This window comes from Pan paniscus, chromosome 10 (assembly GCF_029289425.2).
Source record: "Pan paniscus chromosome 10, NHGRI_mPanPan1-v2.0_pri, whole genome shotgun sequence".
Taxonomy (NCBI): Eukaryota; Metazoa; Chordata; class Mammalia; order Primates; family Hominidae; genus Pan; species Pan paniscus.
This window is the reverse complement of record NC_073259.2, coordinates 28384669-28412282: the sequence shown is the minus strand read 5'-3', so window position 1 is coordinate 28412282 and position 27614 is coordinate 28384669. Positions and strand designations below refer to the sequence as shown.

The 27614-nt window shown below is 39.7% G+C and overlaps 1 protein-coding gene across 1 annotated transcript in view; it reads left to right on the top strand.

Moving 5' to 3' along the window:
• Positions 1 to 12165, top strand: part of HMGA2 (high mobility group AT-hook 2) — a 147948-nt gene extending 135783 nt beyond the window's left edge. The window contains exon 5 of the mRNA XM_034935503.3: positions 9185 to 12165. Within this exon, the coding sequence (XP_034791394.1) occupies positions 9185 to 9232 (48 nt within the window). The 3' untranslated portion in view covers positions 9233 to 12165. The remainder of the gene's footprint in view (positions 1 to 9184) is intronic.
• The last annotated feature ends 15449 nt before the right edge of the window (positions 12166 to 27614 follow it).

Here is a 27614-nt window from a genome sequence, read left to right as displayed (position 1 = left end):
TTTTTCTTTCTGGCCCCATCACTGGGCTAATTAATTTATCTTTGCTCTATTTATCCATCTAGGAAATGGGATAATAATAATGCCTTTTCCCTTACTCCCAAGAACATTACAAGAGATTCATAATTATATAAATTCCAGGTAGCATTATTACATTCTGACTTATTTTTGACTGTTAAGTTTTTCATTTCCAGAGATTTATAGTCTCAAAAATTCTAGAATCCTGATTTATTCCAAAGTACTTCCTCTTTGACGTCAAGTGTTTTCACTGAATGTTTTTTAAGGCAGGAATTTTTTAGCTGGAGGAAATTTTCTAGTAATTGCTCCATCCTACCGTTAGGGCTAAAGCATTCAGAATCATCTTCCTAGCATTTATGTCACACGTATACAGAATTACAAAGGCTCTGTGGTGAAGTATCCTCATACTGCCCAATGCTGAAGTCTCCTCAGAACTTCAAGAATGGCCCTTGTTGAACCTGGGGTACAAAGCAGCAGAGTTTATTCTGAGGAGACAAATTCAGAATTATGATAAATCTCAGCACCTGCATACGCACTTGTGTTTGTGTATACAAGTACATGCATCTAGAGAGAAATGAAAAGTGAAGGACCAACCTGTTGCAGAGGTTTGTGTTTGCGAAATCCACCAGGTGTCATCAGCTGCAAACATCAAGTGTGTCCCATAATCCTAATGGGAGAGTTAATAGTCTCTTAAAAATCTAAAGGGGAAAATCTGTAATATGTACGTTAACTTTTTTCTAAAATTCCAAAACCAATGAAAACAGCTTACAAAATAACTTTACTATGTTTCCACTTCAAGTGATAAACAATAAATTGAAATCAACTAATTACAAATAAATAGAAATGAGGCTGGGTGCAGTGGCTCACGCCTGTAATCCCAACACTTTGGGAGGTCAGGAGTTCGAGACCAGCCTGGCCAACATGGTGAAGCCCCGTCTCTACTAAATACACAAAAATTAGCCGGGCGTGGCGGCGGCCATCTATAATCCCAGCTACTCGGGAGGCTGAGGCAGGAGAATCACTTGAACCTGGTTGGCGGGGGAGGGTTGCCGTGAGCAGAGATTGTGCCACTGCACCCCAGCCTGGGTGACAGCGAGACTCCATCTCAAAAGAAAGAAAGAAAGAAATAGAAAGCAGCTCGTTTTTTAGCAATTTGAGCAGTTGAATTCTCAGTCATATGAATTACATTCTTCAGTAGGAAATGGTGGTAGGTTTTTCTTTTTCTTTTTTTAAAAGAAGAAACACCATAAAAGTACCAGATTATTATTATTATTAGAGGGTGCTTTGTTACTCAAGTTTTTACTTTGATAAAAATAAGTCTCTCTCCAACTGAGATGTCTAAAAAAGTTTCGCTAGTTTATCAGGTATTTGATCGTTTGTTGCTATTTCCCTTTTAAGGCTTTAATCTGAGACTTGAAGGGACTCCCTAAATGTAATTCATACATTTTTCTCTCACCTTTCTTCTACCCAAAGGGAAAACAGGTTTTTAAAATCCTAACAGCTCTCCACCCTTTCAATCTACTTTCCCCATTGTTGTACAGCCCTGGCAAACGATGCCTCTGGCAATTAGGACAGGTATAAACTTGCTCCTTTTCAATTTCCCAATGAGAGGATTGCAAAGTTTTCAGTTTCTAAAAGACTGGAAACAAAGCTTTCTGTTTCAAAAAAAGAGTTTTTACTTGCGAGTAACATCTTCTGTGGGTGGTGTGCACCCGGGCAAAGAAATCTCAGTAAGCCTTGATTATCACGGGATTTCTTCCCCCTCAAAATAAAATGTTGAATGTTTTTACAGAGACTTCAAGGGCAGTTTTAAGGATGTTTATATTTCAGACAACCTAAACATTGTTTGGAGCAAAATGAGAGATTTCATTTTGGGACAAGCAAGTTGATGAATTGCAGTCAGCATCTCGTTCTCAAAGAAGGCATTTTTACTGGGGGCTTTTAGTCTAGACATACAAAGAGGGAAGGAGGAAAGGGGAAAGCATTCTCACTCTTAACACTCGTCTTTTACATGGTACCTTGGCCAGTGCAGTAAATAGTTCACAATAAATCAGACTTACAAATACTCACTCGTCTACTCACTCAAGGAGCATAATGATTTATACTGCCTAAGTCACAAAGATTACCGATGTATTTATTTTCTTGCTTATGCACTTTCAAGCTAGTAAAACATCTTGTGGGCCAGTAAATGTTTAGTACCAACTGGCAAAACATGAAGAATCATATCAAAGGTTGCCCTAAGTTGCACTGTTTTGTTGTATAGGAAATACTTTTTGACTTAACCTCTGACCTCTGACATCACCAAGGTCAAGGGAAAAGGAGAGAGCAAAGTAGAAACCAAGGTTTAACCCTTAATAAAGTAGCTCAAGGACATAGAAGCACAGGGAAATTGGAGGGCAGAGGAAGCGTATCAAAATGATTATTAACTGTAAACAGATGAAGTAATTAGCTTAGCTAACAGTTGTAATACAGGAATATTGGCAAGATGAAGTCAGCGGTTCTTGGCAGGAAATGTTTTATAGAGATGACAACTTCTAACAGAAGTGAAAGAACATCACTCAATTTAGGGCAACTTATAAAACTCCAAAAAGCAAAATTTAGTGTTTCTGGACTTGACAAATTTTCTGTGAGAGTTTTTTTTTTAAGTATGACTGTTTCTGTGTGGGGAAGTCTGTGGATTAGGCTCAAAACAAAATGGCAGTGGCTGCCTGCATTTCCTCTTCATATTGCAGAATTTTCCTCTACATTTTGATGTGTACTGGATAAAAACCAATTATTTACTCAATATATAATCTTTCTTCTTACTCTCCAAACTTGCTGACCCAAATTAATGTGGAACAAATAGCAATTGGCTTTAAAACCTGGTCTTTCTAAGAAAATCCTTAATGGTTGCATAGAAATATGTTGCATTGCCTCAGACACTTACATTCAGGAAATGTTTGCTGGACACTCAGATGTCTACAGAGAAATTGTTAACTTACTGTTATTGATATTTTTATAATCTTACTCAAAAGTCATAACTCAGGATAATGAAAAATGGTGCAATAATGATTAAAATCCACAAATGTTCTGTTCCCTGGCCGCAAATACAACACCTATGCAAAATTTTACACATCTACAAAACAAAGGGAAAAGGTTTTCCCTAGTCTATGCCATTAATAAGCACATCTGGAATATAACCCTTAAGCAGTCTTTAATCATAATTTAAAGCTACTTTGCATAAAAATAAGAACATTCCACAACAGCTGTGGAAACATTGAAATAAATTTTCTTCTTCTGGGCCGGGCACGGTGGCTCATGCCTATTATCCCAGCACTTTGGGAGGCCCAGGCAGAAGTATTCCTTGAGCCCAGGAGTTTGAGACCAGCCTGAGCAACATAGTGAGACCCCATCTCTATTTAAAAAAAAAAAAAAATTACCTTCTTTTGAATACTTTGTTTATGCAAAAATCCTTTTGCTTTCTTTAGCTATTTTAAATGCAGTGTTCCTGCAGTAAGAATTGAACCTGGCATGGAAAACTGATCAAACCGGTAGTCCTCAGAAATCATCACTCCTGAAACTTGCAATTAGTTTATACCTAAAATGATTTCCCTATTTGAAAAATGTGCCTACCATTTCCGGATTTTTAAAAAATGGCCCTTTATCCCAGAAAGGAGAAATTCATTGTATCCCAGAGACCAGCGTTACTTCTGTTGCAGTATTTTCAGTGATGGAACTCTGCTGAGGCTACAGACAAGAAAAGCAGGAGAGCATTTTAGGAATCTAAGATTTTTTATTTTACTTTCCTCTGGGGACCTTCTTTAATAGTTTTTTTCTTTCTTAAGAACCTATCCTTGAATCTTAGGTAAAGAAATAATCACAGAATGAGTAACTGACATTAATAATCACAGCTTCACACTATAGTCTTACTGGATTTTTACTGTTTTTCAGGGTTTCCCCAAGTGGTGGTCACATTTCTCACACAACCCTGCAGTGTAGATAGACATGTATAGTCATTACTGGGGCTGACACGGTGGGACTGAGACCTGCTAGTGCTGTGGTTGGCATCTATGATTAGTGAGGTCCAAGATCAACCTTCTTTACATTAAACATGCCCTAGCAAGACCTTCAACCCAACTTTATTAAGCTGATGCTAACGCACACAAAGAAGTCCTAACAATTCTATGTTTTTATATACATAATGCAAAAATAAAGACAAGATCAGGTACAATTGCTGTCAATATCTCAACTTATTGTCTCCTTTTGAAAAACATAATTCCCGCCTAGCATTTCCACCAGAATCCCTTGCTCTTGCCAGGTTATATGGTTTATATATGTTCCATTTAACATGTTTTTAAAAAATCTGCTGTAGAGTTTTCCTAGTTGGAGGAAATAATCACTTTCCATTAAGTTAAACAGTCCCGATAAATTTTAAATGAAAATATCTGACAGAGAAAGAGAAAAACTCAGCCTTGTGGTCTTGCCGGTCACTTAGCTACAGATGGAACTTGAAAAACTGGTTCCTGGTCATTGCTGCTGAAGAGAGCCCTTTATTTCTGTTGTGACAGGACTGACTCAAGATACTCATGAACGTGGAAAACTCCTAAGTGTGTCGTTCTGAGTTCCTGAGAAGTTGAACATACACAGATGACAAAAAAGAATGCCATTTAGCCATAACTACCCTTTCTAGATTACCAAGTATTTGTAGGTTTATTGGCAAGATAGCTTAAATTACGTATGTATTTCTGGCCTGCAACATCATATAATAGAAGAGTTGCAGAATTCTTTGCAGTTAAGAAAAAAAAAAGATAAGGACTTATTAAAGCTGACATGGACTGTGATTTTTGCACTCCGTACCACACACAAAGGAGGGCATCGTGGTGACACCACCCCTGTGTTTGTATTTCTTGGTTCCATTTAGAATTCACTGGCCTCTTCTACTGCAGACCTGCTGTTTAGTCTGCATCTGGAAATTAAACCCAGAGCTTCAGCTCTTAGCATTAAATATTGAACTTTCTTCCAGCACACACCCTCATCCATGCCTGTATAGTAAGTCTGATTAAACTCAAGACATTTTAAAATTCCATCAGCCTTAGGAGTTAAGTTTGGATATTGGGCTATCTTCCTCCTCCTTTTTAATCTATTAGAAGAAGTGTACCCAAAGGTATATATACCACATGCAACATGTTGAACCAAATTAAAAGAACAGTGATATGTGCAAACTATATTTCTGGGTTTTAGTGGAGTTTTTTTCCAAACTTAGCTAAAACAATGAGTTACATTTATCAAATTCCTTTTTTCATGAACAAAAGAAAAACTAAGGCAAAGTAAGTGCACTTTTCCAGTAGTTATAATAAAAATATAGTTTTCCAACTCTGCCCACCCCTGTTCCCCACTCATCAGTTTTCTGCCAAGAAAGCTCACATGTTTCGGCCCGGTACCTCACTTGTCTTTGTAAAGTAGCTGCATGATGGCTGGGAGCTTTTCGGTGTTTAGAGGCCTTAGTGGCTGGTGCTCATAAAAATGTCACCGTGCACTTGCACTTTGAAAAGTCCTTTCATCTGAACATTCCCGAAGCCCCATTCCAACGGGTAAGCCTTCTTGACCAAAGAGTGGCTGTTTAGCCTTCCCACCCTGCCACTAGACCCTAATGAGATGTGTGCAACTCTTGGCTACAGTTTTCATCTCCTTATTACTTCAAGGCTCCTCTTGGGAGCTACACAAGCTCAAAGGTCCTTTGACCATTAGGTGACAAATGAGAAGCAATTTTTTAAAAACATGTCAAGGTAAAAGCTATTGTCTATAACACACGGCCATGTCTTTTTTTCTTTTTTTTTCTTTTTATTTGAGACGGAGTCTTGCTCTGTCGCCCAGGCTGGAGTGCAGTGGCACCATCTCAGCTCACTGCAAGCTCTGCTTCCCGGGTTCACAGCATTCTCCTGCCGCAGCCTCCCAAGTAGCTGGGACTGCAGGTGCCCGCCACCACGCCTGGCTAATTTTTTGTATTTTTAGTAGAGATGGGGTTTCACCGTGTTAGCCAGGATGGTCTCGATCTCCTGACCTCGTGATCCACCTGCCTAGGCCTCCCAGAGTGCTGGGATTACAGGCGTAAGCCACCATACCTGGCCCCATCCATGTCTTTTAAGTTATTAAAGATGATCGAAGTTCAGGGGTCCCTACCAACTCCTCAGTTACAGAAACAGGACTCTTTGGGGATGTCGGAGCCAGCTGCTTATTCTCCATGTCACCTGTTTCTGTTCCCTCTTTTCACCACAGAAGCACCCTGTGTTAAGTCTGGCCGAACCATGACACTTAGGGGAGCTGAGAATGGGTTTTCCAACCTCATTCCTGACAGGGAGGATTTTTCTTCTCTTCATTGAATGCACACTTGTCGTACAGAATCCGCACATGTAACCAAAGACCAAGTCACTGGGCAGGTGAGAGCTGAGGTTTGCAGAGGTAGGAAGAGCCACCTGCCCCACCATATCAACCCTTTGGGAACCATTCCTTCCTTTGAAGGGTGGCCAGCCAGGGCTATGCCAAGAAGAGAGAGCTCTCCACTAACTAGACATTTGAGAAAACCATCATTCTGAGCATGTGAGAGCCACATTGCCTCCAAACCTTTAATGAAGTGAGACTTCCACCCTCTGACATCCTAGTCATGTTCCCAGTACTAACTGATAGTTACTAGTAGAATTCCAAGGTCAGCAGAAAGATACATTAATAAAACAACTATCCACATTGTCTTATCCACATTGTCTTAAGGACAGTTAAGGAAACAATATGACCTACCACCATTTTCATCTGAATTGTGTCTAAAGGGTTGGAATTCAGGAGTTTCAGCAGCTCACATCAAGCAAAGTTTCTGGGAATGTTTTGAAAAGCTGATCACATTCCATCTAGTACAAGGTCTTTGTTAAGTTCATGGCCTGAAAATTCTGTTTCCTTCCGGATTTGAAAGTACCTTGGTTTCCGGATAGTATAGAAAAATCAAACAGTTAGAAATTGAATAATTACAGCTCAATCCAGGAGGTTTGCCAGCTTGACTGAGTTCTATTAATTTTTTAACCGTAAGAAGGAATAAAATATACTTGCTGGCTTTTATGCCGTGGTCTGTTTCAGAGTAGTCACCTAAGTCCACACCTCATGTCAGAATGAGAAGTGAATCATCTGGGGACAAACGAGGTGTGTATCTGCCTAACAGCTTAGTGACTTTCTGGAATTTAAATATTAAGTGAAAGGACAGGGTCACAGGGCAGCTGATCTTTGGCTCGTCTCTCTTTCGTCTGCCCATGGCTTTGATCATGCTACATCCTCCTTTGTGGCCAGGGCTCCACAGAGAATCTCAGGGTCATGGCCTGTTGCCTAGTCAAGAGGTATAAACCTGCTGCTTAAATATGTGAAGCCCACAGTTTGGGGGTTGGGAGTTAAAGGGGAGGTAGCCTCATACGTTCCACTTTTCCCACAAAACCCAAAGCAGACTAAACAAAACCGGTGTGAAATCTCATGACTTGATGCTGCCGTGGTTATATTTTTCAAGCTGTAATCCATTCATTTGTATGTGTGTTTATTCCCAGGATTTACAGCTCGCTCAGTCTTCGCGGGGAAAGAGAATATTTGAAACCTTTTGCAAAGGGTTTGAAGTATGCAGTGGCCTGTGATTAAAGCCCAGGATAGAGTGTGTGTGTGTGTGTGTGTGTGTATGTGTGTGTGTGTGTGCATTCATGTGAATGTGTGAGTGCCCGTTCATGTGGGGTTTTTTTCTCCCATTTGCTGCTTTTACGCAAAAGCGTCACACATGGTAGCATTTAGGAGCCCCTTCACAGCTGAAGTGTTTCAAACACTAATGAATGGAAGTTTGGTCATATAATGCAGACAAGCTTTAAGGCATGCTTTACTGAATGGTGTACTGTAGTGACCTGGGAAAGGAAGAGAGGTATAAATTGTGTCGGTTAGCCACCCAGACAAAATGAAGCCATGTGGAAAATCAAATCTATTAAAGTATGAAGACTGTTATAAGCTGTTTTAAGCTGGCCATTCTTAAAGGGGCTCGGTCTGCTGCAGGAGTAAATGTTTACCTCTTCCCCCAGATCTTTTTCACATGCCGTCTTATGAGACAATGTGCAGCATTTGATAAAAATCATCCTCTCACTAACGACGCTTTTATCGGAAATGTTTATTGTCTCCGCTTTACCACCCATGTCCTGAAAGGTACTGCACATTTGTTAAATAAGCAAAAGGAAAGAGAACTTTGCGGCTCAAGCCGGCTCGCAGAAACCCCAACAAATTCCAGAGCCATAAGGAATCAGAAAAAGGAAAAGGGAAGGAGAAGTTAGATTTATATGAAGAGGGGGCCTTGCAAAAACATATATATTAGATTTTCTCTGCTTGGCTAGCCCACCATCAAATGTTTGGTCGATGCGGATTAGTATTGAGATTGAGCAGTTACGCCGAACTTGGGTCACTGTCTCAAAATGTGCTTTAATAAATACAAGGGGGGAGGAAATGGATTTGGGAAGGCTCGTTGTCAGCTCTGCCCCTGCTCTCACACTGCCTCTGCACAGTGGTGTAGGGGTCACACACAGGTGTTGGCACCAGTACCAACCCGACCCAAATCCTGGTCCCACACACCCTGTAATTTTGGGCACATTACTTGTCTGTGCCTTGGTTTTCTCAGATGTAAAACAGGAATATTAACAGAAGGTGCCTAAGCATCTGGTAAGCACTCTAAAAATACCAGCTATTATTACCAGTATCTGGAGGGTGGGTTCATTTATACCTTAAGAAAGGATCCCCCTAACTCTATTTTTCTTGTGTGCCGGTTTTTAAAACTGATGAATGGCATGCTGTCGGGAAAAATTTATCCATTCCTATTTTTTTTCTAATTGGTGAGTAAGCGTGCATTGCCCTGACATTCTCTGGACAGCAAACAATTGAATTTGCTGACCAGCCGCCATGATGTCAAGCCTTAAGTCAACAGTGGCTAATGACCGCTCTGGGAAAAAACAACACCTTGATTCCTCAATTACGGTTTAAGAAGCCCTGGGAATGAGGGCTCGCCAGTCATCGTCATCCTCTTTTGAGGCAAGCATAATGTGCTGTGGAAACAGGTTACCTCTGCACTGTTGGCAAGAGCAGCCCACACAGTATAACGATTGAGCGTCATGGCTGTGCCCTTTGTGTGTTCCAGGAGGAAACTGAAGAGACATCCTCACAAGAGTCTGCCGAAGAGGACTAGGGGGCGCCAACGTTCGATTTCTACCTCAGCAGCAGTTGGATCTTTTGAAGGGAGAAGACACTGCAGTGACCACTTATTCTGTATTGCCATGGTCTTTCCACTTTCATCTGGGGTGGGGTGGGGTGGGGTGGGGGAGGGTGGGGGTGGGGTGGGGAGAAATCACATAACCTTAAAAAGGACTATATTAATCACCTTCTTTGTAATCCCTTCACAGTCCCAGGTTTAGTGAAAAACTGCTGTAAACACAGGGGACACAGCTTAACAATGCAACTTTTAATTACTGTTTTCTTTTTTCTTAACCTACTAATAGTTTGTTGATCTGATAAGCAAGAGTGGGCGGGTGAGAAAAACCGAATTGGGTTTAGTCAATCACTGCACTGCATGCAAACAAGAAACGTGTCACACTTGTGACGTCGGGCATTCATATAGGAAGAACGCGGTGTGTAACACTGTGTACACCTCAAATACCACCCCAACCCACTCCCCGTAGTGAATCCTCTGTTTAGAACACCAAAGATAAGGACTAGATACTACTTTCTCTTTTTCGTATAATCTTGTAGACACTTACTTGATGATTTTTAACTTTTTATTTCTAAATGAGACGAAATGCTGATGTATCCTTTCATTCAGCTAACAAACTAGAAAAGGTTATGTTCATTTTTCAAAAAGGGAAGTAAGCAAACAAATATTGCCAACTCTTCTATTTATGGATATCACACATATCAGCAGGAGTAATAAATTTACTCACAGCACTTGTTTTCAGGACAACACTTCATTTTCAGGAAATCTACTTCCTACAGAGCCAAAATGCCATTTAGCAATAAATAACACTTGTCAGCCTCAGAGCATTTAAGGAAACTAGACAAGTAAAATTATCCTCTTTGTAATTTAATGAAAAGGTACAACAGAATAATGCATGATGAACTCACCTAATTATGAGGTGGGAGGAGCGAAATCTAAATTTCTTTTGCTATAGTTATACATCAATTTAAAAAGCAAAAAAAAAAAAAAAAAAAAGGGGGCAATCTCTCTCTGTGTCTTTCTCTCTCTCTCTTCCTCTCCCTCTCTCTTTTCATTGTGTATCAGTTTCCATGAAAGACCTGAATACCACTTACCTCAAATTAAGCATATGTGTTACTTCAAGTAATACGTTTTGACATAAGATGGTTGACCGAGGTGCTTTTCTTCGGCTTGAGTTCACCATCTCTTCATTCAAACTGCACTTTTAGCCAGAGATGCAATATATCCCCACTACTCAATACTACCTCTGAATGTTACAACGAATTTACAGTCTAGTACTTATTACATGCTGCTATACACAAGCAATGCAAGAAAAAAACTTACTGGGTAGGTGATTCTAATCATCTGCAGTTCTTTTTGTACACTTAATTACAGTTAAAGAAGCAATCTCCTTACTGTGTTTCAGCATGACTATGTATTTTTCTATGTTTTTTTAATTAAAAATTTTTAAAATACTTGTTTCAGCTTCTCTGCTAGATTTCTACATTAACTTGAAAATTTTTTAACCAAGTCGCTCCTAGGTTCTTAAGGATAATTGTCCTCAATCACACTACACATCACACAAGATTTGACTGTAATATTTAAATATTACCCTCCAAGTCTGTACCTCAAATGAATTGTTTAAGGAAATGGACTAATTGACTTGCAAAGACCTACCTCCAGACTTCAAAAGGAATGAACTTGTTACTTGCAGCATTCATTTGTTTTTTCAATGTTTGAAATAGTTCAAACTGCAGCTATCCCTAGTCAAAACTATTTTTGTAAAAGACATTTGATAGAAAGGAACATGTTTTTACATACTTTTGCAAAATAAGTAAATAATAAATAAAATAAAAGCCAACCTTCAAAGAAACTTGAAGCTTTGTAGGTGAGATGCAACAAGCCCTGCTTTTGCATAATGCAATCAAAAATATGTGTTTTTAAGATTAGTTGAATATAAGAAAATGCTTGACAAATATTTTCATGTATTTTACACAAATGTGATTTTTGTAATATGTCTCAACCAGATTTATTTTAAACGCTTCTTATGTAGAGTTTTTATGCCTTTCTCTCCTAGTGAGTGTGCTGACTTTTTAACATGGTATTATCAACTGGGCCAGGAGGTAGTTTCTCATGACGACTTTTGTCAGTATGGCTTTTAGTACTGAAGCCAAATGAAACTCAAAACCATCTCTCTTCCAGCTGCTTCAGGGAGGTAGTTTCAAAGGCCACATACCTCTCTGAGACTGGCAGATCGCTCACTGTTGTGAATCACCAAAGGAGCTATGGAGAGAATTAAAACTCAACATTACTGTTAACTGTGCATTAAATAAGCAAATAAACAGTGGCTCATAAAAATAAAAGTCGCATTCCATATCTTTGGATGGGCCTTTTAGAAACCTCATTGGCCAGCTCATAAAACTGAAGCAATTGCTCATGTTGGCCAAACATGGTGCACCGACTGATTTCCATCTCTGGTAAAGTTACACTTTTATTTCCTGTATGTTGTACAATCAAAACACACTACTACCTCTTAAGTCCCAGTATACCTCATTTTTCATACTGAAAAAAAAAGCTTGTGGCCAATGGAACAGTAAGAACATCATAAAATTTTTATATATATAGTTTATTTTTGTGGGAGATAAATTTTATAGGACTGTTCTTTGCTGTTGTTGGTCGCAGCTAAATAAGACTGGACATTTAACTTTTCTACCATTTCTGCAAGTTAGGTATGTTTGCAGGAGAAAAGTATCAAGACGTTTAACTGCAGTTGACTTTCTCCCTGTTCCTTTGAGTGTCTTCTAACTTTATTCTTTGTTCTTTTTGTAGAATTGCTGTCTATGATTGTACTTTGAATCGCTTGCTTGTTGAAAATATTTCTCTAGTGGATTATCACTGTCTGTTCTGCACAATAAACATAACAGCCTCTGTGATCCCCATGTGTTTTGATTCCTGCTTTTTGTTACAGTTCCATTAAATGAGTAATAAAGTTTGGTCAAAACAGATCAAGGAGGGAGACACTCACAAGTCATTTTGTTGCACCCCTTGCACACATCTTGGCACACATGTACATAAAGTGTGTTTTATATATCATACTCCTTCAATCAACTGCCCTGAGCTCGCCTTTCAGATTTTGACATTTACTTCTACAGAGACAATCTTAGAAGAAACATGAAGAACAAACTGTAGCTCCAAACTACAGAATTTTTACTTCAGGCTAGCATCTACAAAGTTTGTAAGGGAAGTAACTAATGCACTAGTCGTCTTTGAAGTAACATTGGAAAGAGATCCGGAAGATTGATGAATAAGAAATGAAAGCCACGAAGAGTCTCCTAGATAGGAGCCTTTTAACTCTAAAAACTACTAGCAGAGTCAGAATGATTCTACCAAGTTCAAGGTCAACTTGACACTTAAGTTGCTAATTATGAATAAATCCAGGATTTTTAAAAAGCTAAAACTTTTGGTTTTTACTATCACCGTTGTTACTCAAATTTTTCATTTAGCTTCGTAGAAGGAGAAATTTGTTTCTAGGAAAAGCTTGCCAATTTTAAGACATCTACTGTCAGGAAATTTGTTAAACGTATTATTTCATTCCTGAATTCATTCACTTATTCTCATAGCCAATATTCTGTGAGTACCTTACTGAGTTGTCCTGAAAAGTGGTTGCATCCTGAAGCCCCTGCCAATACGAAGGACAAATCACAGGCCCTCTCACAAAAAGCCTTTATGGTCACCATCAGAGAGGGAGAATGAGTTTCAACCAATGTAGCATTTCACATGGGAGTGTGGGGAGGGTATGTATCTTTTAATGGGCTGAGGATGCTCAACTCTCTGGTGAATTCAGGAATAGTAAGTGGTTTACAAGTCTAGGCAGAAATAAAAATAGAATTTAGGAATGAATACCATCCAGCTAGGAGGCATATGATGCAAACTCCAACTGTAACAAAACTTCAGAGAAGTGAAACATAAGAAGCCCAAGACCAGCACAGTGGCACACTCCTATAGTTTCAGCTACTCAGGAGGCTAAAGCAGGAGGGTCACTTGAGTCCAGGAGTTGGAGGCTGAAGTACACTGTGATCACACCTCTGAATAGCCACTGCACTTCAGTCTGAGCAACACAGCAAAACTCTGTTTCTCAAATTAAAAAAAAAATGCCCAAGAGCAGAGAGAAGACGGCAGATTTGATGCTCTTCTTTTCAAGTTAGTTTTATTTCTGTGAAATGACTTTTTATTGAGCAAGACTAATTTCTAGAGTTAGGTAAGGTCATTCTTGAGCAATTACTCTTCAGATCTAGGAATTCTGGCCTAAAAGTGGATGAAAAGTTGAAAAGAATGAAAATTTTTTTGAAATACATAATTCAGATAGACAACAACTGGGGAGGGGCGTCAAAAGGCAACAACAGGGGTCTACACCCCTGGTCTGAGTTCAGCCATCTGTAAAACTTGGCAATTTTTCTTCTGAAGTAGGAGGGAAATGGCTGCAGATATGACCCTCTCTCCTCCATCCTCAGCCTCTGTATTTGGGACTCCACCCAAGCTAAGCCAGTCATGCCTTGGTTCCACTCGCATACCAAGACCCAGTTGCGGCCCATGGGAAAATGCCTCACGTCAGTGAGCAATACTCCACTTTGTACCTAGTTTGTGATAGTTAGGTTCTTGTTTTTGCCTTTGAGCCTAACTCAACACCTTGATGATCTGCCTCCACTCCATGAGTAAGCCCATCTCAGCCTTCCCAGGGCCCTAAATTCTTCCCCTGTACTGCCACCAACCCTAAGGTTGACCCCTTGTGACCTGTTAGTCCCATCTCCCTTTCTTCTATTCAATTACCTATTTTCTCACTCTTGGAAATTGCTTGTCCTGTGGCTTCCTTAGTCCTAGTTTAAGCATACATTCTTGAGGATGTGAAATAGCAACATTTGAGAATGCTGCACTGCCAGAACCCAGACTGTGGGGTATCTACCTTGAAAGAAACTTGCTATGTGAGGAAAATGGTAGACACAGATCTAGCTCTAGTAGTGTGCTGCTGCTGAGAATCTAGAGAGGTTGGAGAAAAGAGGAGCCCTTTAACACACTGCCATGTTCTCCCCAAATCCTGGAGATCTCAAAAGCGTCAATGTCCTCCTAACTCAGATCTCTGACTGATGTCTGCTGTTCCGCTGGGCACATTGGCCAGGTTTTAGAGGAACCTAAGGAACAGGAGCTGCCATTTAAGTGGCAATGCTCCAAGGGATGCAATGAAACAAAGACAAAGTTGATATTAAAATGCAGATAGTTTAGTCTAGTGCAGGCTAGCAGCTCCTGCCCTAGAAATGAATGGCTGTGTTAGCCAGGATCCCTTCAGTTGCACAAGACATAAACCCAATGCAGAATGGCTTAAGCCAAACAAAACAAAACAAAACAAAATATGTAGTAGCTGATAAACTAGGAAGTCCAGGATGTGGATCTTTAGGTATGGCTTGATCCAGGGACCCAAGGATGTGGCCAGAACTATAGTCTGTGTATAACCTATAGTTCAGCTTTTCTCTATCTTGCCTTCATTCTTGGATAGGTTATCTTCTAGTGATGACAGGGTAGCTGCTGGAAGCCCCAGACCCACATCGTCTTGGTCTAGCAAACTCTGAAGAAAGATCCTTATTTTTTTCCAATATTTCTAACAAAATCTTGGAGTTGAATACTGTTGGGCCAATTTGGATCTCAGGCCAATCACTATAAAATAATTCTGGCCAGAAGTGGGTGGGAGTGGGGAGAAAACAGTGATTGGTTAGATCAGATGTGGGTCACATGTCTGTCCCCAGAGCCAGTCCATAAAGGCGGACCTCAGTAAGTGAGAGGGAGGGAAGAGAGGAGGCCCAGCCCCAAGTGAAATATGAAATGAGAGACTCCCCAAAGACAAGCCCAAGCCCACATCCAGGAGAAGAGAAAACAGATACAGGAGACAGGAAGGATAGCAGCTGCCTGTTACAATGGCACAGCCAACAACTCTCACTGAACACCCGGAAACTGAGGTGAGACAAATGTGAGCAAGGCTGAAGAATGTCACAGACTTTACCATGAACGTGAATGGAAATAAAATACCCTGAGAATTGTTGGTCTGGCAGTGGACTTTGCAGGAAGATAAAGATACCTCATTTAGAGCCACTGAGAGTTTGCTGTTTCTTACCATGAAACAATTTAGCCTATCTTGACTGGGACAAGTAATGACAACTCTTTTTGCATCATCAGTTTTTTGCTTACAAACCACTTTCACAAATTTTCTTTCTTTTCATCTTCAGCACCATGGTGAGTAATATAGCAGTATTATTATTATTTATTTTACAGATGGGTTAACTGAGGCTCAGAGAGCATAAGTGACTGACTTGGGAAGACAGCTAGTAAATGGCAAAGCCATGATGTAATCTCAGATCCCACACTCTCCTCTATACTGGTGTACATCCACAGAGTATTGCATGCAATTGCTGCTCAGGATGAACCTTCTCTTGGGTACACATCCCGAACATAGTTAATCCTAGCTTCCCAAGCTTCAGTCAGATTTTCCAAAGTTATATTTTCAAAGGGAACACTGAAATAGCAGCACACTCAGTCTCCAAGTCTTCAGTACTCTTCAGTTGGAATGATTCTGTTGCACTGTGGAACACCTTAACCTAGCTATTCATCCCATTTAGCAATCTAAGAATACACATCAAGAGACTATGAGCTCTATCGTGTTTAGGGGATTCTCGAAATTGCAGCAAATAAGCTGGCTGTAAGACTCAGAACATTCTGCAAAACCAGTAACGTTTAAGGTCCCATTCCTCTATCTTTAGTCTAGTCCCCAGATCTGTAGGCTTGTCGAAGTTCCCTGTGGCCTCGTCTCTGAAATCAGGCATTAGGTGGGCTGATACATGGTAATTATTTATTACAACGGGATACATTTAGCCATAAAACAATTATGTTTAGCCTAATCCCAGCCAACTTAATCACATCATGAAAAATAAAACCTATATTTCAACCAGCTAATGAAAATGTGAAACTTATCTAAATCCATAAGATATATTGTACTGCCCGTCCAACTATTACAGAAGTCATCTTTACAAGAAAAGGTCTTCAAATATCTCGTGAATGTGTCCGCTTTCTCTTCGTCACCATTGCCACTACTACAGTTCAAGCACCACTGCATTTTTATGCTCCGTGTGCTCTTACCCACTTCAATTTTTTCTCTATCCACAGCCAGTGTCATCTTTTGAACAACAGAAATCCAATCACAAAATTAATGGTCTCAGTAAAATTCAAAATCTTTCCTAAGGCCCAAATGGCCTGACACAGTCTGGCTCCTTCTTCCTTTTTGAGCCCGAGCTCTCTCAGTCTTCCTTACTTTGTGCTCACTTGCCTTACAGTGGCTTGGAATATACCTTTCTCTTTCCAATAAACTTGAGCACTTTTTCCCAGGCTCTAGTATCCCCTGTTTGGAATTCTTTTCCTACTCAGCCTCTCTTCCACTCTGGCCAACCTCCTCCTCAGTCTTCAGATCTCAGTTGAAATGTTGCTCCCTCTAGGGTAGCCTCTCTGCCTTCTTACTCCCAACTCTGACATACAGTGGGGTCCTCTAGTGCAAGGGTCGCCGGACCCCATTACCAAACCTTTGCCAGTTTGTAGTTTGTGGCCTGTTAAGAACTGGTCTGCACAGCAGGAGGCGAGTGGCAGGCAAGGGAGCACTTCCACCCATGCTTCGCCTCCTGTCAGATCAGCGGTGGCATTAGATTCTCACAGGAGCACAAACCCTATCATGAACTATGCATGCAAGGGATCTAGGTTGTGCGTTCCTTATGAGAATCTAAGATGGAAGAGTTTCATCCAGAAACCATCCCTCACTCATCCGGGTCCGTGGAAAAGTTGTCTTCCATGAAACCAGTTCCTAGTGCCAAAAAGTTTGGAGACCCTGCCCTAGTGTATATTCTCTCTTTTTTCATTTGTATAATTTAAGAGGTACAAGTGCAATTTTGTTACATGGATCTATTGCATAGTGGTGAAGTCTGAGCTTTTAGTGTAGCCCTCACCTGAATAATGTACATTTTACCCATTAGGTAGTTTCTCATCATCCACCCCCCACCGTTTATAGTCTCCTATGCCTATCATTCCACACTCTATGTTCACGTGTACACATTATTTAGCTCCCACTTATAAGTGAGAATATGTGGTATTTGACTTCCTATTTCTGAGTTGTTTCACTTAAAATAATGGCCTCAAGCTCCATTCATGTTAGTGCAAAAGACATGATTTCATTCTTTTTTATGGTTGTATATATACACTGCATTTTCTTTAATCATCTGTTGATAGATGCTTCAGTTGATCCCATTTTTGCTATTGTTGAATACTGAATATATTCAAAAATATATTGAATATATTCTCTTGTAACACCCTAGACTTCTCCCTGGTAGCAATTACTGCAGTTTTCATTAACCAATTGTGTGATGTGCCCCTGTGGAGCATGAGAGCTGGTCTGTCTTGCCACCTTTGTCTTTCTAGCACCTGGCACAGTGGTGGAACACAGTTGCTCTTCCAAAACTGCTTGAATGAAATGAACCATACCCAGTTTCCTCTGCACTTAGCAGACAGATTCTTTCTAGCATCCTCTCACCTGGCCTTTTCCTAGAGCCCTCCTGTCCTTCAACACCCTACTAACCTTCACTCAGAACTTACTTTCCCTCCCCTGTGCAAAGCTCTGCACTCCAAGCCTCTCTCTGTTGCCGCCCCATCACTTCTTCAACACAGCCAATGTAATCCCTCCTCTGCCCCATTTGTATGAGTTCAACTTTCTACCAGCATGTTCACCCTGAAAAAGTATCTGCTAAACAAATGAATTGACAACAGATGCTCCATAGACAAACACCTAACACAGTGTCTCAGATATAGTGTGCCCTGGGAACAGAGAGTTGTTTCTCTGAACTACTCGGCATCTATTTTACCTCTGCTAACAGAACTTTTTTTTTCTTCAGGAGATTTCTCTCTTCACTCTCAGCCTGTAAGATTCAGCTGGAGCTGACATCCAATCCCTGGTGGCAGGGGAGGGTATGTGACTTAGTTCAGACCAGTGGATATATTTTGACCCTCTGATTGGTTCAAGCAGAGGCACACAACCCAAGGCAAGCCCATGATGTTTAATGTCACACTTTTCTGGGACTGGTAGGAAAGTCAGCCCTTCTCACACTGGTAGACTTGAAGCTGGTAGACTGCATGCCTGTAGCTTCTGAAGGAAGGGTGGTGAGGAGGAAGGCCTGTGGCCACAGCATTGGATGAGCTTGTCAGACAATGAATCCAGCACAGAGGAAAGCAGAGACAAAATTTGGAGACAGACCAAGTGTTGAAGACATTATTTAAGCCACCAGATTTCTTTGTGCCTGGAGGTTTTCAGTTACACGAGCTAATAAAGTTCCTTCTTTTCTTGAAGTTTGTCAGATTTGGGTTTCTCTCACTTTCACCCAGAAGAATCCTGATGACGCCGTAAACTAAAGCATCAATAAATACAAGAACGCAGTGAAAGTCGATAAAAATGACCTTCAGAAGACCCTATTCTAGCCATGGTTCTACAACTCTCAGAGGCTGAGATCTTGGACAAACTCTGAGTTCCCATCTCCTTACCTATAGACTGAGCTTGGTGGTTGACCTTTATCTCCTTATCTATAGACTGACCTTTAATATTGTTTCTAGATTTAAAATTCTATAATTCTGTAATACTAAGATGTCCACAAAGCTTAAACACAACAGAACTAGTTCACAGAGGTGAGAATTTAGATTAAGAGCCTGTAGAGGAAAGAGTACTGAATCGAGGGACCTTTCAGGGTCTGCCATATCTCACGTGTGCACAGCTTCCTAGTATATTTCCAAGTTAGAGAAATGAGGAAACTCCTGGGCTGATAACAGAAACTACTGAAGTTTGAAACCCACAAATAACAAAATAGCAACCCCATAGGCAGCAGTGGAGTTTCATGAGACAGCTTGTTTATTTCAGTATGTGTGTGTGTGTGTGTGTGTGTGTGTATATATACACACATATACATACACACACATATACACATGTATATGTGTATATATGCATATATCCATATATATGTATAATATTACTTTAAGTTACATATATGCAGGATATGTCTTTTCTTAAATTTAAGATAATATAAAGTCATTCATAATTAACCATATATAGTAATAATAATAATAACAGTGATAACAATTAAAAATCCTAGCCAGAGGCTAGTAAAGAAAGTAGAACTAGTGAAGAAAGTAAATGAAACATCAGGTATCATGGCACATGGATCAGTGTAAGAAAATGTGCTATTATTCTGGTCATAATGGAAAACAAGATACAGATTTGTAACTGACATGGTTTCAGCTTTTAACTAAATATTTCTCTGGAGCTCCATTTGAATCAAAAGGACATTCTGCATAGAAGTATTCTTCCTACAGAAGGAACAACTGCCATATGGAAATGGGCATCGAGCCAGAGTCTAATCTTACATCATTCAATGAAAATCCTCCTACAATCATGATTAATAGCATCCTGATTTATGCATTTTCCATTAGAGCTATGTTAACTGAAAATCTAGCTTCACACATAAAACCATCAAACTAGAATCATTCTCTATTTCTTCTTACGATTCATTTGTATATCCTTGAGGCCATTCCAAGGAATTCTTTTCTATTTGATTTGTTGTTTCTGAGCCTGTCACATAACTTGAAATTAAAAAATGAAATCTTGCCCAATTTCTCAATGATCACAGACAATCACACCTCCTTAAACAATTGTCTTTCAACTAGCCTCAGATTAAAATTTTAGAACCACCTTTAAAATTTCTTTTCATGCCAATGTCCTGAATGGTATTGCCTAGGTTTTCTTCTAGGGTTTTTATTGTTTTAGGTATTTAATTCATCTTGTGTTAATTTTTGTATAAGGTGTAAGGAAAGGGTCCAGTTTCAGTTTTCTGCATATGGCTAGCCAGTTTTCCCAAAACCATTTGTTAAATAGGGAATCCTTTCCCCATTGCTTGTTTTTCTTATGTTTGCCAAAGATCAGATGATTGTAGTTGTATGGCATTATATCTGAGTCCTCTGTTCTGTTCCATTGTTCTATATATCTGTTTTGGTACCAGTACCATGCTGTTTTGGTTACTGTAGCCTTGTAGTATAGTTTGAAGTGAGGTAGCATGATGCCTCCAGCTTTGTTCTTTTTGGTTAGGATTGTCTTGTCTATATGGGCTCTTTTTTGGTTCCATATGAAATTTAAAGTAGTTTTTTCTAATTCTGTGAAGAAAGTCAATGGTAGCTTGATAGGGATAACATTGAATCTACAAATTACTTTGGGCAGTATGGCCATTTTCACGATATTGGTTCTTCCTATCTATGAGCATGGAATGTTTTTCCATTTGTTTGTGTCTTATTTCCTTGAGCAGTAGTTTGCAGTTCTCCTTGAAGAGGTCCTTCACATCCCTTATAAGTTGTATTCCTAGGTATTTTATTCTCTTTGTAGCAATTGTGAATGGGTGTTCACTCATGATTTGGCTCTCTGTTTGTCTGTTATTGGTGTATAGGAATGCTTGTGATCTTTGCGCATTGATTTTGTATCCTGAGACTTTACCGAATTTGCTTATCAGCTTAAGGAGATTTTGGGCTGAGATGATGGGGTTTTCTAAATATACAATCATGTCATAAAACACCAGAAGCAATGGCAACAAAAGCCAAAACTGACAAATGGGATCTAATTAAACTAAAGAGCTTATGTACAGCAAAAGAAACTATCATCAGAGTGAACAGGCAACCTACAGAATGGGAGAAAATTTTTGCAATCTATCCATCTGACAAACGGCTAATATCCAGAATCTACAAGGAACTAAAACAAATTTACAAGAAACAAACAACCCCATCAACAAGTGAGCAAAGGATAGGAACAGACACTTCTCAAAAGAAGATACTTACGCAGCCAACAAACATATGAAAAAAAGCTCATCATCACTGGTCATTAGAGAAATGCAAATGAAAACCACAATGAGATATCATCTCATGACAGTTAGGATGGCTATCATTAAAAAATCAGGAAACAACAGATGCTGGAGATGATGTGGAGAAATAGGAACGCTTTTACACTGTTGGTGGAAGTGTAAATTAGTTCAACCATTATGGAAGACAGTGTGGCGATTCCTCAAGGATCTAGAACCAGAAATACCATTTGACTCAGCAATACCATTACTGGGTACATACCCAAAGGATTATAAATCATTCTACTATAAAGACACATGCACACGTATGTTTGTTGTAGCACTGTTCACAATAGCAAAGACTTGGAACCAACCAAAATGCCAATCAATGATAGACTGGATAAAGAAAATGTGGCACATATACACCATGGAATACTATGCAGCCATAAAAGAGGATGAGTTCATGTCCTTTGCAGGGACATGGATGAAGCTGGAAACCATCATTCTCAGCAAACTAACACAGGAACAGAAAACCAAACACTGCATATTCTCACTCCTAAGTGGGAGTTGAACAATGAGAACACATGGACGCAGGGAGGGGAACATCACACACTGGGGCCTGTCAGTGGGTGGAGGCTAGGGGAGGGATAGCATTAGAATTACATGTATACTTATGTAACGGACCTGCATGTTCTGCAAATGTATCCCAGAACTTGAAGTATAATAATAATAATAATAAAATTTCCTTTAAAGTTTTTAATATCATTTGTGAGGGCATTCAGTGCATATTAGCTCTGGTCCAATGAAGAGAGATAGGAACTAAGCATGGAGGAGGCTGGGCACAGTGGCTCATGCCTGTAATCCTAGCAATTTGGGAGGTCGAGGCAGGCGGATCACCTGAGGTCAGGAGTTTGAGACCCGGCTGGCCAACATGGCGAAACCCTATCTCTACTAAAAATATAAAAATTAGCCAGGCCTGGTGGTGCATGCCTGTAATCCCAGCTACTCGGGAGGCTGAGGCAGGAGAATCGCTTGAACTTGGGAGGCGGAGGTTGCAGTGAGCCGAGGTCATGCCATTGCACTCCAGCCTGGGTGACAGAACGAGACTCTGTCTCAAAAAAACAAACAAATAAAAGGCGTGGAGAAGCTATGGTGCTTCCTATGGCCTCTCCTGCCCCAGTGGAGAGGGTAGTGGACGGCAGGGAGAAGGAACTGTATTGAAAACATTTTTGCTTCACATAATCCAGAACCTGATCTCATGAGTGACAAGGCAAGTTAACTTTTCAATGTGGTCTTTGTTAACTATTATTCAAAGGCTCTGAAGAAATAGGAAAATATAACAACTTTCCCTCACCTATTTGTCAAGCCATAAATAAGAGGCTAGGTTATAGCATGTGGCACCAACCATTCTGAAAGCATCTTACTTTCTTCTTTCATGGGGCTGTAAAATTATATGGTGCATTCTCAATTTACTTAGGAAATGGCTGGAGGAAAAAAGCTTAGGAAATATTCATTTCCTATGGAACACAGGAAATCTGCATAACCTTCTCTCTATCTCTTTCCCTTAACTTTTGGGTTTAGGCCAATATTTTTTAACTCATTAACCTTTAACTGAGCAGTTGTTTAACACATCTGAGGGTTGTTTAGGTTGTCATTTTTCACATAATCAGTGTGTGCAAACTAAAGTGGAACTGTACACAGTGACAGTGGCTTTCTTTCATTCATTCAACATGTTTACTGAGCACCTACTATGTTCCAGGCACTATGCCGTGTATTGGAACTACCAAGAGAAATAGTCCGATCTCTGCACCCATGAAGAATAAAGTCCAGCAGGAGAAGCTGAAAACAAATGTCATGGTTGAGGGAATAGATACTCCATCTCCATAAAGTGATTCTTTCACATTGCATGCCTGTAACAAAGTATCTCATGTACGCTGTAAATGTATACACCTACTATGTACCCACAAAAATTCAAAATAAAAAAATTTAAAGAAAACAAACAGCAGTGATAATAGAGTATACGAAGGAAAATGCCAGAGGGATGCACCCAGAACTGTGGGAGGTACAGCATCCCCCATTTAGGTGGCGTCATTGTTGAGAATGGCATCTCTAAGGAAGGCACAGCTAAACTGAACCTGAAAGATGAGAAGGAGTTAGCCAAGCAAAAAGGAAAAGGGAAGTGGAGGATGTTCCCAATAGATCCATAATATAGTCTACACACCAGCACCATGCAAACAAAAGAATTGTGCTAAAAAGATTTTTTAAAACAACTATCCATGTTTAAATTACATCACTGAAATGACTGAAGAATGAGTTGGCATGGTATCTGGTTCCGTGTGCTCTTGAACAACTAACTGGCGGATGACAATGTGCCAGCACAACTCCGGGCACAGACAGAGCGACGCGGATCAGAGCTGAGGCTCAGAAATGACTGTCAGAAGCCATTTCATGTTGTGAAAATCTCATGAATTTCCTGAAACAGGTCATTTATACTCCAGATGAACAGACAGGAAGATAAATGTACGAAGAAGGGTGGTGGGAAAGCAAGCAGAGGACACCAACAGATGTTTCCAAAAGAGTGTATACACAACTTTTCCTTCACTTTCTATAGCTCCTGTTGCAACAAATCCTGTTGAAAAGCACTGCTGCAGTTCTACAAGAATGCCCTAGTAAATACAAACGATATTCTTAAAAGTATTGTATGATGCTTTTTCCTTGCATTTTAAGGACATGAATAGGCATATCAAATTCATACCTGTTATGAAGACTGATAAGCAGAATTTATCCAAATGAGTTTATGTTACTAAATATTTATATTTTTGGATTGAGTTTTTCTCTATTTTTAGGCTAAATCCAGATGTTTTCAATCCATGCAAGATGACAACAGAGATGTAATACATCCTTCAATAATCCACATAAAGCTTAGCACAATGCCTGGCATGTAAGAAGTGTTCAATGCTCAATAAATGTTAGCTATTATTATTGTCGATATGACCTCTTTACAGAAAATAAACAGAAAATGTTTTCTGAGACATGTACACTCTTTTAAAATCAACAATACAAGCACATGATGAAAAAAGCAAGTAGTTCACAAAATCTTATAATGAAAAACAATGGTGACTTGCTTCCTCCTGCCCACAGCCTCTCTTCTTATTCCTCAGACACAAATAATTGCCTTTCACTTTTTCAGCTGTTCCATCAGGTGTTTGCTTTCCTATTTTTAAATTATAGACATATATCTTTTTATTGATTAACTCATTCCAGGCATTATCAATTGACAGCTTTCCATGGAAGATGAGGATTTAGGTCTCTTACATCATTTCCTTTAGTCATTCACTCAAGAAATAATAATAGCTAATATTATTATTTTGAGACACGGTCTCTCTCTGTGGCTGTGGTGCAATGGCATGATCAATCTTGGCTCACTGCAACCTCCACCTCCTGGGCTCAAGCCAATCTCCCACCTCAGCCTCCCAAGTAGCTGGGACTATACAGGAACACGCAACTACACCAGGCTAATTTTTTGTATTTTTTGTAGAGACAGGGTCTCACTATGTTGCCCAGGCTAGTCTCAAACACCTGAGCTCAAAAGATCTGCCCACCTTGGCCTCCCAAAGTGCTAGAATTACAGGCATGATCCACTATGCCTGGCCAAGTCAACAAATAATTATTGAACACCTAGAGTGCCAAGCACTTATCTAGGCACTGAGGATACAGCAGTGAACAAAACTGACAAAAACTCATTGCCTGCAAGAAGTTTACATTCTAGTGGGGAAGAGAGACATTAAACATGTCAGAGGGTTACATGTTCAATGGAGAAAAATTTAGTTGGTGAGGAGGATATGGAGCACTGGCTAGAGAGGACTACAGTTTAAATACTTTGGTCATGAAATGCCTCTCTGAGAAGCTGATATTTGACAAGACTCTAACTTTGGGAATTTTCTGATGTTGTTTCTTTGATAATTTCTTTACCTTCATTTTCTCTCTTCTACTTTTTTGGATACCCTATTAATCAAATGTTGAACTTGCTGGTTTCATCATCTACAATGCTTGGATTTTCTTTTCTATCTTTCTCTGTCTTTGAGTTTTTGTTCTATTCTCTGGGAGATTTTCTTGATTTTCTGTTTTTAACTCTTCAAAAAACAAGTTATGTGGAGGTCTTTTTACTTGAGACTCTTCAGTTGTCCTGGAAAGTCACCTCTGAATTCCAGGCTTGGGACAGAAACCAGGATGTTGACTTTTTATGCCCAAAGAAATAGACGGAAGTCAAGTGATCCATGTAATCCCTCTGTTTTCAGACCTAAACCCAAATCCCATCCACTACTGTACCTGGAATTCCAGAATCCTAAATCTTCCTGGTATTCCTCTGGATGAATCTGATTGATTTACTTTTTCTTTATCTTCATCTGTGGGCAAAGAGGCTGCCTCCTTTGGTCTGCTAACTCTGTGCTTCAGAAATGTGTGGAAAATTCTTATCTGCTATGGACTCCTATACTATTCTCTTCTTTTTCTATAAATATATGGAGTACAAGTGTGATATGGTTTGGCTGTGTCCCCACCCAAATCTCACCTTGAATTGTAATCATCCCTACATGTCAAGGACAGGGCCAGGTGGAAATAATGGAATCATTGGGGCAGTTTCCCCCATCCTGTTCTTGTGGTAGTGAATAAGTCGCATGAGATCTCATGGTTTTATAAATTAAAGTTCCCCTGCACAAGCTTTCTTGTCTGCCTCCATGCAAGATGTGACTTTGCTCCTCCTTTGCCTTCTGCCATGATTTTGAGGCTTCCCCAGCCATGTGGAACTGTGAGTCAATTAAACCTGTTTTCTTTATAAACTGCCAGTGTCTTGTATGTCTTTATTAGCAGCGTGAGAACAGACTAATACAAAGTGTAATTGTGTTACATGCATAGATTGAGTACTAGTGAACTCAAGGCTTTTAGGGTATCTCCAATATGAATAACGTACATTTACCCATTAGGTAATTTTTGTTTGTTTGTTTGTTTTTTGTTTTTGTTTTTGTTTTGAGACGGAGTCTTGCTCTGTTGCCCAGGCTGGAGTGCAGTGGCAAAATCTCAACTCACTGCAACCTCCGCCTCCCGGGTTCAAGCAATTCTCCCACCTCAGCCTCCCGAGTAGCTGGGATTACAGGCACATGCCACCATTCCTGGCTAATTTTTGTATTTTCAGTAGAGACAGGGTTTCACCATGTTGGCCACGCTGGTCTCAAAATCCTGGCCTCAAATGATCTGCCCACATCAGCCTCCTGAAGTGCTGGGATTGCAGGGGTGAGTCACTGTGCCCAGCCACCATCAGGTAATTTCTTATCATCCACCTCCCTCCCAGGCCTTCATCTTTCTGAGTCTCCAGTGTCTATCATTCCACATCCTATGTCCATGTGTACACATTATTTAGCTTCCATTTATAAGTGAGAATACACAGTATTTGTCTTTCTGTGTCTATGTTGTTTCACTTGCAATAATGGCCTCAAGTTCCATTCATGTTGCTGCAGAAGACATGATTTCATTCTTTTGATGGCTGAATAGTATTCCATTGTGTATGTACACCACATTTTCTTTATCCAATCATCTGTTGATGGGAAATTAGGTTGATTCCATATCTTTGCTATTGTGAATAGTGCTGTGATAAACATATGGGTACAGGTATCTTTTTGATATAACGGTTTCTTGTTATCAATATGTGAAATATAATGAGTAGATACCCAGTAGTGGGATTGCTGGATCAAATTGTTTTTTCTAGTGATTTGAGAAATCTCCAAACTGTTTTTCACAGAGGTTGTATTAATTTACATTCTTACCTACAGTGTATGTGAGTTTCCATCTCTCTGCATCCACACCAACATGTTATTTTTTGTCATTTTAATAATAGCCATTCCGACTGGTGTAGGATGATATTCAATTGTGGTTTTAATTTGCATTTCTGTGATGATTAGTGATGTTAAGTATTTTTTCGCATGCCTGTTGGCCATTTGTATGTCTTCTCTTGAAAAAATAAAAAGGCTATTTATGTCCTTTGCCCACTTTTTTCTTTTTTTAAATTTTTATATTTTTAGTAGAGAAGGGGAGTTTTGCCACTTTGTCCAGGTCTCGAACTCCTGACCTCAAGTTATCCACCTGCCTTGGCCTCCCAAAGTGTGGGGATTATAGGAGTGAGCCACTATGCCTGCCCTTTGCCCACATTTTAATGGGAATATTTTTGTCCTCATGAATCTGTATTTTTTATATGCCTTTGCTATAATTGTAATGAGGTTTAGGGAAAAAAGGGAAAATTAATGTATTGGTTCATCTGCTCTCTATTATTGGATGTCCATGTACAATTTTAAAAAGCAATTGTTGATTGCTATAATTTCCATCATATACACATGTATATGTACATTTCCCCACATATTTATCCAATATACATATTATATATGTTATAT